This window comes from Pteropus alecto, unplaced genomic scaffold, assembly GCF_000325575.1.
Source record: "Pteropus alecto unplaced genomic scaffold, ASM32557v1 scaffold194, whole genome shotgun sequence".
Taxonomy (NCBI): domain Eukaryota; kingdom Metazoa; phylum Chordata; class Mammalia; order Chiroptera; family Pteropodidae; genus Pteropus; species Pteropus alecto.
In genome coordinates this window covers 1,875,840-1,887,810 of record NW_006436281.1, presented here as the reverse complement: position 1 = coordinate 1,887,810, position 11,971 = coordinate 1,875,840, and the positions used below count along the sequence as shown (strand labels likewise).

Sequence of the window (11,971 nt, the reverse complement as noted above, 5' to 3'; positions counted from 1 at the left end):
GAACCATCCGCGACGCCCCAGAATCCTCAGCAGCAAGCTCAGGCTCCGCATGAGCCTCGCCATGAACTCGCTCGTCTTGCCTCTTACTCGCCGGCCCCACGCTCCTCCGCGGCTCTGTGCGACTTTGGGCCTTTGCCATCTGCTCTTCCTGCCTGGAGTTCCCTGTTCCCTCGCTGCAGGTGGCCACTCGCCTTCCTCTCTGAGCCGTTTCTGGAGTCAGTCTGTCTCTTCAGCCTGGTCGGCAGCACCGCCACCTCTGCTGCCACCTCTCGCCTGCCCACCATTCCAGTCCCCTTCCCCGTCGTCTCATCTTGCAAGGCAGCTGGGGGGGCCATTTCAAATGCTAACGAGACCATGCCCTGCCCATGGCTTCCTACCACCCCCAGGATGACAGCCATACTCCCTGACCTGGCTCTCAGGGCGCTACCTCCAGCCCCGCCACTTGCCAGCCCTACCTCTACCTTGTCGCCCCAGCCTGACCTAACTTTGCCACTCTTTGAACTCCCATCGAGGCCACCTCTCCCCTGGGGCTCTGGCTCCATCCATTGCCCCTCCCCCACCTGCTCCAGGGCTTTGTGGCTGCGAATCTCCCCTCTTCCCTGCAGAATCAATTCTCCCTCTATCAAACCATATTCTTAGACTCTTCCATCCTTAACAAGAAAGCAGCCTCCTCCCCCATTTCTCCACGCGCCCCCCTCCGCGTTCTGAACCAAAATACTCGAAACGCTGCTCAACATTTGCTTCTGCACTTGCCATTCGCTCGCCAGTGCCTTCCCACATTCGCCAGGGATCGCTCTCGTCAAGGCACCACCAATACTGGTGCAGCCAAATGCAATGGTGGAGCTCGGTGCTCGCCTCGGCAGCCCGTGACCCAGGGCACAGCCCCTCCTTCTAGAAGCACTCTCTTCCCTCATCCTTCCTGACACTTTTCCTTCCACTCCACTGACCACCCCTCCCCAGCCTCTTCCTCTTCTGTTCTAAACATCAGAATTCCTCAAGATTCCGTCCCAGGCCCCTTTCTCTTCCTAGGTGACCTCATCCATTCCTAGCATGTTCTATTCCATCCACAGGCTGATCATGTCCAAATTCCTCTCCTCGGAGCCCCGGCCCGGCTCATCTATTTACCCAGTGTCTCTTCTTGGAAGGCTGTAAGATCCGAACCGGTCTTTGCAATGATTTATGAACCCCTACATCCGGCCCCCGGTCCCAAACTCATCTTGTATTGGTTTCCCCGCTAACTGGCTCAACTTCCAGCCACACCAGTCCCTTTCCTGTCCTACCTCGGGGCTTCTGTGGCTCCACCCACCTGGAACGCTCTTCTCCAATTCTCCCCAACTTAATCGCCTTCTTCTAAGACCTTCCCTGACCACTGATGGAAAGTAGCCCCCAATCCTCAGCCTGGGCCGCTCTCTACTTCACACCCTGTTAGGGCTTCTTCAAGGCGCTCACCGCAACCTCTGAGTATTTTATTTATTTGTGCAGTTACTCAGTGTCTGATTCTTCTGCTAAATTACAAGCTGTGTAAGGGCAGAGCTGCCATCTGTCTCATTTGCTGCCACAGCCCCAGAGTCTAGCACGGGCCTTAGCACATAGCAGCGGCTCCATTAACATGCTGAATGAATGAATGAATGAATGGCTGCCCCCACACCTTTCTCTGTCTCAAGATCCTAAGTCATACTCTTCATGGGATTCCGCCACCTCTACTCCCAGGGTCCCCCACACGTCCCTTTTCCTCGTGTAACCCCCAAATCTCTTACTGCTGGCCTTCCATTCTAATGATCTATTCCCCATCCCCACGACTTCCTACTCTATTGGGGCTGTCCCCGCTAACCCCGACTTGGCAGCGCATCAGTCCTCCGCCCCGTGTCACGAGTTGGTAGCGCTCTCTTCAGGTCTCGCCATAAGCTAGCATCTCTCGGGGTCTCACATTTGGTAGAGCCCTCACTGTCGCCGACCCCCTCCCCCCACCACACACTTGGTAGCGCCCTTATCAGCGGCAGCATCCGTTCGGTCCACTACTCCTGGGTATCACCCGTCCTCTCAGAAGCGCCCCCCCACCCCCGCCCGTCGCCCCTGGAGAGCGCCATCCTGGGCCTCCCCACGCCCGGTCACTTGGTCGTGCCTGGCCCGCGCCCAGGCTGCCGCTCCGCGTTGCCATGGTTCCGCGCGGGGCCCGGCGCCCCTCAGGCTGGGCCGCTCTGCACCCCGCCTCGCTCCCTCCAGGGCAAGCTCACCTTTGAAGTAGTCGTTGGCCTGCGTCTTGAGATCCTCCGCCCGCTTCAGAGCGCCATCGGCCGGGGGTTCGTCCTGGGAAGGCTCAGCACACTCAGCCCGCTCGCCCTCCGCCATCGCCATGCCGCAAAGCGACCCCCACCCTGGCAACAGCCGCCAGCGGCTCCCAGCCGAATCGTCGCGAAGGAGTGCCGGGTGGCCGCCGCCGCTGTCGCGCAGTGTCGTAAAGCGCGGGCCGCGAAGGCGCCCTTCACGCGCCTGCGCAGGGGCCTTTCGCCACAGAGCGCGCGGAGAGCAAGGTGACCAGCGGGCCCCCAGAGGTCGCCCTTCCTAGAATGAGCCAATGGGGAAAGCGAGAAGGGGCGCGCGGCGGGGGGAATGGCCCCGGCTCCCAGAGTTGTCACGTTCTGAGGCCCAAGTTCGTCGGAGCTTAAAGTGAGATCTCCCGCGGTCTCCTAGGGTTAGTGGGTGGGTCGCAGATGTCGCTGGTACTCGTGGCTGTTCTGCAAGGCGGCACCGAGCCCACCGCGGAACCGGAGCTGGGAGAGTAGCCCTACTGTCAGCTACCTGTGGGACCTGGACCGCATCCTCCTCACCTTTCTAGGGTCTGTTACCCCCCCTCTGAAAAATGGGTGGTTTTTCAAACCGACAGAATAAAGGTCCAAATATATGATTAACTGAAGGCGCCTTGGATCCCCTAGCCCTGAGCGGGGCTCAGAAGCATGTTGAACCATCTTTCTGCCTCATCCCTTCTTCCGCAGCCTTCCCTAGCTCCTTGGTGACGTTAGGAGAAAATTCAAACGCTTTCTGATGACCTAGGAGACCCTGAATAGCCTAGCCTCACAAGACAAGCTCGATTGCCCCCCCAGCTCCAACCCACACACACTGTACACCCTTCCAGACCTTTCCAAGCCCTCAGCCTCTACTCCTGCCGACTGTAGCACCGAATCTTTTAAGGCTCTGCTCTGGCTCCTCTCCTAGAAGCACAAGCTATGCCTCCCCCAAACCTTGTGGCAGTCTGAGCCCCGCCCCTCACCTAGCAATCACCCTAGAAAATACTAGTATCATCTCCATTTTATAGATGAAGACACTGAGATTTGCAGAGGCCAATGCACTTGCCCAAGGTCATTCAATAAGAAAGTGGCAGAGCCAGGACTTGAACCCAGCCCATCTAATTCCTGGGCTCTTAATTCCTACTGTACTATATGCTCCGCAGCCCACATTATGGAATAGATTTTTGAGATTTTTTTGGTGTGTGTTTGAGAAGGCTGCCGTAATGGATTTGAATTCTGGATTCAAGTCCATCTCAGCCCTTCCCTGCTGTGTGACCTTGGGCAAGTGATCATCCTCTCTGAACCTCAGTTTCATCCTCTGTAGAATGGAGATAATCATGCCTATTTTACAGGATTAGAGGAGAGTTTGTAAGATCACATGAGTAAAGTGTTTGGCAGAGGGCGTGACACAGAGGAAGCACTTTTTATATTCGCTCCATTATAAATACTTAGAATGGGACAGAGTACCTAGAGCTGTGATGGGGATAGCGAAGGGACTCAGGATGCTGTGGGAGGACCTCACCCAGCTGGAGCAAGCAGGGGAGACTTCCTGGAGGAGGAGATGTCTGAACCGAGATCTAAAGTATGAGTAGGCAATAAACAAGTGAGGAGAAGGGGGAAGGGAGAAAGGCATTTGAGGCAGAGGGAGAAGCGAATGCCAAGGCTTGAAAGTGGTTTTCATCCTTTGGAGAGACCGCTTCGTGAAACACAGGAGAAAGGTTATGAGGGTGACACACAAAGGCATGACAGAACAGGCACAGCCATCTGCACATGAACCTGTAGACGCCCCTCCCAACACACAGAGAATCATGTCACACAGACAAACACCAGTGCACAGAATTATATGTCAAACAGTCTTATCCATGTATGCAGAATCGCAACACCAAACAAGTACACACAGGTACCAAAAAAAAAAAAAAAAGTCACAACCCCTCCCACACGCAGGAACACAGAAACCCGAAGTAACCAGAAGAAACACACATAAGGCAGAAACATTTCACCCAGATACTAATATATACATGTAGAAGGAATTGCAACCCCCCCACAGGTCATGAATTATGTCATGAAGGCAGACACATGTACACAGAATTACATCATTACTAGACACACATGTTACACAGACCCACATAGGAACACAGAGTCACACACATACACATAGAATCATAAATTGACATGGACACCCGTCACCCAGTATATTCACACCCCGGAAGCAATCCCACAGATGACTCAACACACAGAGTTCTGGTGCCTACCAAGGCGAGGTCTTTATGGTGGTATAGAGATTAATGGGTTTCAGAACTAGTGTGACTGGTCAGGCCCCTCTTGTCTCCGAGCCCAGCACAGTTCTCGTTATTGAGGACCCAAGTCACCCTGAGGGAGGGAGGGGTGAAACCCTTCTCCCCCATAGCACCAATCTGGACAGGCAATCCCCTGACAAAACAGAGTAAAATGTGCCTTCTAAAAAGGGGGTGAATCAGGCTGAGAGAGGAAGGCCTTTTTCTGTGGGAGACCGAGAATAGCACCATTATAGAAAAGGGGCTGGGGCACATGGGTGGAGGCAGAGAACGGAAGAGTCAGAGCCTCTCTCCCCACCCGGCAATATGCAGATAGGGCTGCGCGTGTGCCCGTGTGGCTGGAGAAGTCTCCTAGATTGTGAACTCCCCCCAAAGGGGTGAGGGAGCCCCCAAGTCCCCCAGATACCTAGGGTAAAGTAAAGGCGAGTGCATATCTACAGGGCTGAGGTGGGGGAGTCGAGGGGGTTCTAGGACAGAGAAATTTTATGGACAGGAGATTGAGAATGGAGAGGCTTGAGCATGGAGCCCATGAACAGAGGAATTTGGAATGGGAAGACTTCAGACAGTAGGAATTTTGGCAAGTTGAGTGGGGTGGGAAGCCCTGAATAGAGTTAAACAGTTGGATTCCAGAATCAAGGAGTCAGGGTCTCTAAGATTCAGAACCAGAGGAATCTACGGGATGAGGTCCAGATTCTAGAATCAGAAGCTTTTGGAGGCTGAGTTTCAGAACCACAGGAATCTATAGGATATGGTACATATTCTAGAATCAGAAGCGTTTGGAGGCTGAGTTCCAGAAGCAGAATTTGGATCTGAAATCAGAGGCAGTTGGCGGCTGTGAGGCCTAGAACCAGAGAAAATTATAGAGTACGGACTAGAATTAGAAAAAGGCTGAAGACCAAGTTCTAGAACCAGAGAGGTTTTGGAGTCACGAGATCTAGAACTGGGAGTTGGGAAATGTAAGGTCTAAAACCAGAGAGATTTATAAGGCAAGGTCTATCATCAGAAGACGTTTGAAGGCTGAGTTCCAAACCCAGGGTAATTTGGAGTCATAAGATCTGCAATGAGAGGGAATCGAAGATTGTGAGGTCGAAGACCAAGGGGATTTGTAGGATGAAGTCTGGAATCAGAGGACATTCGAGGCAAAGATCAACATCTGGGGGGCGGGGATCATCAAATCTGGAATCAGAGGGCCCTCGGAAGTGCAAAGTCTAGAGGTTGTGTAGTCTAGAACCAATGACTGGTGGAGGTCATGAGGTCCGGAACAAAAGAGAACTTGAGCATGGCATCTGGTTCTGGAAGCACTGGTTCCGAGTTCAAGACAGAAAACCCATGTGACTTCTTCTTGATGAGAAAAGCAAATCCTGAGTGTAGAAAGTAAAAAAGGAATGAGCTGGGAGTCGTGAGATCTAGAAATTAGGAATTCTGGATTTGGAACCAAATCTGTTACAGGTCGGGAAGACTAGCACCACCGATAGGAAGCTTGGGGTTATAGGGTCCAGAATCAGAGGAAGTCATTATCTGTAAGATCTGAAACCAGCAAGAATTGGAGAGTGTGACATCTAGAACAAGGGAGATTTACTGGGAGAAGTCTAGAACCAGAGGAGGCAGGACATTGTCTGGTCTAGAACCGGGGAGGGTTGGAAGTTGTATTGGACCGCCCGGAATAGGAGGTCCATGACTGACGTGTGTCCAGGTGGGGCTGGGGGCAGCAGAAGTCCAGAGTGGAGGGGGTAGGTAGAGGCAGGTGGCCACCTGGGAGGCTAAGGGCTCGATCAGAAGTCACTGGGGGTTAGGGGAGAGGCTCCCCTCCCCAGTGACACCTGAGTGGCAGGGGGGTAGATCAGAGTCCCACATTCTTATGGACCCCAGGCAATTCGTAGCCATTAAAAATATATCATGAAAACAAGAATAAAAATAGTAATAAAGACGGATGGAAAGAGATGTCATTATGGTCATCGACACTCTCCAGAGCCCAGAAACACAGATCTGAACCCCAACCTCCCCCAATTACCCAAAATAAAGCCACAAGAGTTGGAGAGAGGGATGAGGTAACTAGTATCAAGAACCCCAAGGGAAGTCCTGAGAGAAGGAGGGGGAGGGGGCCAGGGACCCCCTCCCAGAGGTCGCTGAGCTGAGACCACCCCAAAGAGCCCCCAGATGGGGTATAGGCAGTGGGGTAGGGCCTGAGGTAGGCCCGAGGCAGGCAAGGGCCACTGAGAGGGAAGGGGAGTCACTGTCCTGGCTCCCCCATCCTGTGCGTCGGCTGCCGGCTTGGAGTGTGGTTGAGGTCCTTTTTGGGGAGGGGAGGAGAGATGGGAAGAGAGGCTGGCTCAGTTGGCCTGGGCCAAGCCCGCTGCTGGCTGGAAGCGGCTCTTGGGTTGGGCGTTGTCTACATCCGGATAGAGACAGAGCAGCGAGGTGCCCAGGCCTGCAGGGGAAGATAGAAGGTAAACCCATGGGGAATTATCGCCCCAACCCATCCGCCTTTCCCGACAGTTAAACCTGTGGGCAGTGAGACAGACACACCTGGATTTGAACAGCAGTGAAATCTTAGGCAAGTTCTAGCCTCCAAACCTCAGGTGTCTAGGACATTTGGGACCATAGTTAAAGAGCCTGGAGCCAGATTCTGCCTGAGTTTGAATCCGGGCTCTGCTCTTTGCTTGCTGTGTGACCCGGGGCAGGTGGCTTCACCTCTCTGTGCCTCCGTGACCTCATCTGTAAAATGAGTCCCAGTGCCTCCCTCCTGGGACCGTTGTGAGGAGGAGCAAATGAATGAATTCGTATAAAGTGCTTTGAACAATAACTTGTGCTGTTGTTACCTGGAACACAGAGATACTTATATCTACCTCGTTTGTGAAAATTCGGTCGTTTGAGAAATATTTATCGAGCACCTACTGTGTACGGTAGTAAACAGGACACATGAAACTCCCTGCCCTTGTGAGGCTGACATTCCAGTGAGGGGCGCCAATTAGGTCATGTACATAAATTTAGCATAAAGCTTGGCACCGAGCGCTAAATAAATGTTAGCTCTTCATTTCCAAATATGTACTGAGGACCTGCTCTGGAGCCAGCTGCTGCCCAGCCTCACACACACAGTAGAGGACAGCGGTGACCAGGACCGGCCTGGCCCCTGCCCACGGAGAGAAGATAGCCAAGAATCAAATAACAACACAAAAATCTATGTAAATATGGATGAGTGTTATGAGCCAAGAGCTTAAGAATTTAGTTAGGGAGGACTTCGTAGGCATAATATTTGAGCAGAGAGCTAAAGGATGCAGTAATTAGGCAATGAATAGAGGGAAAAGCATTCCAAGCAGCAGGATCAGCATATGCAAAGGCCCCGAGGTAGCCTCCTCAAGTAAGATGACTTTAAAATCATCGCGATGCCCTACGGAGGCCCCTTACCTCTCTCCCCTCTTCTCTCTGCTTCAGCCAGAGGGGACTTGTTTTCCCCAAATAAAACAGACCCACCCAACCACCCCAGGACCTTTGCATTTGCTGTTCCCTCTGCCTGAAATACTCTTCTCCCAGAAATTGTCAGGGCTCACTCCCTCAGCTCCTTCAAGTCTTTGCTCAAATGTTACCTCAGCGAGACCGTGTCTAATTATCCTTAAAATTGAAATCCCCCCGCACCCCAGAACTCCCCTTTCTTTTGTATGCATTATTCACGCCCCCCACCCCCAGTCAGTAGCACCTCTTTCCTTCCCCTGTACTCTTCATTACATTTGTTTCTTGGTTCCTGACAGTCTCCCTCACTAGAATGTCAGCCGGGGATTTCTGTGTGTTTTGTTCACAGTTGTATCTCCAGCTCCAAGGACAGTGTCTGGCATTTATTCTGCGTTCGATAAATACTGGTTACATGTACGAAGGACAGAATGAATCAAAAGGCAGTGACTATGGCTGAAGCAGAGGATGCGAAGCAGAGCCTGAGATGAGGCAGTGGGCAGACCTCAGGGACTTGAGTCCCAAGTGAGGACCTTGATCCTTCTCTGAAGGGCACTAGGGAGCCATGGAAGGGTTTTGAGCAGAGGCAGGCCCGGGTCAGATTAGCGCTTTGGAAGAACCTCTCTAGCCGATGCCTAGAGGTTTCAGGTGGGACTGCGGCTGCTTATAGTAGTGCTGGAAGATGTCGATGACACACACGAGAGAGTGGCTTGTCTCGCACTCGGCAGAGGGGCCGTGGAATGAGCATCGCTCCAGGACAGGTGTTTCTTGAGTGTTTACGACACAACAGGTCTTGCTATGCGGTGTCTCCAGAAGCCCCCAAACATCTCCCCAAGGTAAGAACTACTATAATAGGCCCTAACTGACCAGGGTAGGGCTGGGGGAGGGGAAACTGAGGCTCCAGAAACAGAAACCATTTCCCAAAGCTGTATAGCCAGAAGGACCATGGCAGGACTCAGCCCCAAAGTGTAATCAAATGCAGGCTTCGGGAGACCTAGGCTGAGGCCCGGGCTCGGCTTCCATCCCAAGGGGCAGCTGTGGCAAGCCCCTGCCTCCCTCAGGGCCTCCCTTTCCCCCCACAATGCCCCTGAGAGGAGGGAGGGGCTGTGCATTTCCACCAAGGTCACATCAGGGCACTGACAGTCCCCCGCCACCTTCGTGATTGCCCCGCCCCTCTCTCAGCCATCCCGGGCACCTTGTAGGGGAGATGGGGACCCAGGGCCTCTGTATACCCAAGTTGCCACTCACCCAAGGGCTCATTCAGTTCCAAGAGGTGGGTGCTGGGATCCTGCTGACTTGCCGGAGCTGGTCCTCCTGTCAGAAGGAAATTCTGCAGAACAGAGACAAAGGTGCCATCATCATCATTGCCATCATCACCATCATCACCATCATCACTATCACCATCATCACCATCACCATCATCATCACCATCATCATTATCACCATTACCACCATCATCATTATCACCATTACCACCACCATCATCATCATCACCATCATCATCGCCATCATCACCATCATCACCATCATCACTATCACCATCATCACCATCACCATCATCATCACCATCACCATCATCACCATCATCACCATCACCATCATCACCACCATCATCACCACAATCATTGTCACCATCATCCCCAGCATCATCAGTATCCAAGGAGGCAGGATGGTGCGATGGTTAAGGGCACTGTGGGGTTCAGTGGCTACCTAATGGCTGTGTGACCTTGGGCAAGTCACTGTCCCAGACATCCTACACGTGTCCCTCCAGAGCTTTGTTCTCCTATTCTCCTGTGTGTGTGGACCCCATCAACACACAACCTTGCTCTGTGTTCCTGTTGGGTTCATGTAATGGGAGGCATGAGGAAGTGGAGGAGTGTTTGATCTTCTATCTGTTTCCCAGATGATCAACACACAACCTTGCTCTGTGTTCCTGTTGGGTCATGTAATGGGAGATGCCAGCAGGAGGCATGAGGAAGTGGAGGGGTGTTTGATCTCCTAGCTGTTTCCCAGATCGGTTGTCATTGGTTGGCTCTGTCCCTCCACAGAACGTTTCAGCTCTTATAAGCTGGCCCCTCTTCTCTCCAAGATCCAGTGACCATTTCCTGCCCTGTGCCTTCAGACTGCAGATGGTGCCAACTTCCCATACTGCAAACCCTAGGGCGCTGTACCAGCCCCGTCGATGCCCTCCATGCTGCCCACACTTTTGCCAACAGTCCTGTTATTGAATTCTCCTCAACACCCATTGGAGCAGGTTGTTTCCTGCCCAAACTCTGACTGATACGGTTGCCTGACCTCTTGTGTGTAAATGTGAATGATAACGATAATAATAAGATTTCAAGAGTGGTCGTGGGGATTGAATAATTTAATTGTGGAAGGCACTCAGTACAGTCAGTGTTTGACACATGGTAAGCACTCAATAAATATAAGCTGCCGATGTTATCAACCACACCCCTCCTGTCCAAACAGCCCTGTTGGGGGAAGAGCCAGAGAGCTCGTCTGTGAGTACTAGGGAACCATAGAAGGTCCTGGAGGGAGGACCTGTGGAAGTCACATGGTCTAGGCTGGCTTTTAGAAAGGGCATTCTGGTTGCTGTGAGACTTGAGGCAGGGAGCCTCGGGCGGGGGGAAGGGATGCTGCTTTGATTTGGTTTGTTTTTATACTACCATTTATCGACAGCCCACTGAGGATCAGCTAAGGGCCTGATTCCCTGTGCTTCTCATGGCAGTCCTGTGAAATGTGAAATCCCACTTTCCAAACGAGGAAACAGGCTCAGAGTGGTGACATCGCCTGTCTGAGGTCTGAGGTCTCACAGTTACTAGGTGACAGGCCTGGGACTTGAACCTAACTAAGCTAATCTGACTCTAGGGTCTGTATTCTTAGTGCTACACTGACCATCCAAGGCCGAGGCCTGTTCTAGGTTTGGAAGGGGGAGCCCATGGGAACAGAAGATTCCTAAGTTCTAACCCTTGTCATTTCTCCCCTTCCCCTGCTTAATTTTTTCTTAGCACTTCTTAATAACTCACATAAATGTGCAAAGCCCTTTCACACCCATTAGCTGAGCAAGCAGATCAAGGTCTTGGCCTCAGATGGACCGTAGACCTTCCCTTTGACTTTCAGCCATCCCTTGCCCTCTCTGGTTTTCCCATCCATAAAACAGTAGGCTTCAGCCTGCTGGGTTCTGAGGGTCAGAGAGCCCCAGGAATTCCCACACATACCAGGCTGAGGGGAGGCAGTAGGAAGTTTTCGGGTCCTGGGCTTGGGGACCGTTTGGGAGGTCTCACTCCCAGCAGCTCCACCCCTTCGGCCTCGTCCTCTGAGCGCTGGGCCAGGGTCCTGGAGGAAAACAGGTAAAAAATCTCAGAATAGAGCAAATGTGGGCAGGTGTGGGCACCAGTGTAGGTAGATGATGAGCATTTATTTTCTCCCTTAAGCACCTATTAATCTAGTCATATACCCACCAATCTATCTGCCGTCCGTCTATCCATCTATCCATCCATCCATCCATCCACCAATTTATCTTCCCATCCATCTACCTAATGACCCATCACCCACCCACCCATACAACCTCCATCCATCTATCTTTCCATTCGTTCACCTACCTATCTGTCCACTCACCCACCCACTTGCTTTCCATTCATCATCTATCCACCCATCCACTTGCTATAGTCACTAACTTCCTCCCCCCGTCATTTAATCAGTCTTTATTAGGCACCTATTGTATATTCAGCGCTAAGATGGGAGCCTTGGGGAATACTGAGATATATTCAGAAAAGCTTCATTAAAATGGTGAAGAGACAGCTCTGGAGACTAAATGGGCACACGCCCATAACCCGGGGAGCAAACTCTTGAGCGTTAGCAATGTAACATCTTTGGAAGAGGGACGAGAACCCTCTGAAATTATATGCACAACGTGTGTCTCTATGTGTGTGTAAAGTTTCTTGGGAA

General features: G+C 52.2%; 2 protein-coding genes across 2 annotated transcripts in view; both read right to left on the bottom strand.

Annotated features, from left to right (window-relative positions):
* PPP5C (protein phosphatase 5 catalytic subunit) overlaps nt 1–2,452 on the bottom strand; it is a 21,323-nt gene extending 18,871 nt beyond the window's left edge. Inside the window, exon 1 of the mRNA XM_006911817.2 lies at nt 2,235–2,452. Within this exon, the coding sequence (XP_006911879.1) occupies nt 2,235–2,355 (121 nt within the window). The 5' untranslated portion in view covers nt 2,356–2,452. The remainder of the gene's footprint in view (nt 1–2,234) is intronic.
* A 4,170-nt stretch (nt 2,453–6,622) lies between these two features.
* The window catches only part of HIF3A (hypoxia inducible factor 3 subunit alpha), a 31,759-nt gene continuing 26,410 nt past the window's right edge, over nt 6,623–11,971 (bottom strand). Inside the window, exons 13-15 of the mRNA XM_006911816.1 lie at nt 11,242–11,359; nt 9,272–9,353; nt 6,623–7,007 (exon numbers count right to left, since the gene is read on the bottom strand). Coding sequence (XP_006911878.1) covers nt 6,910–7,007; nt 9,272–9,353; nt 11,242–11,359 — 298 coding nt within the window. The 3' untranslated portion in view covers nt 6,623–6,909. The remainder of the gene's footprint in view (nt 7,008–9,271; nt 9,354–11,241; nt 11,360–11,971) is intronic.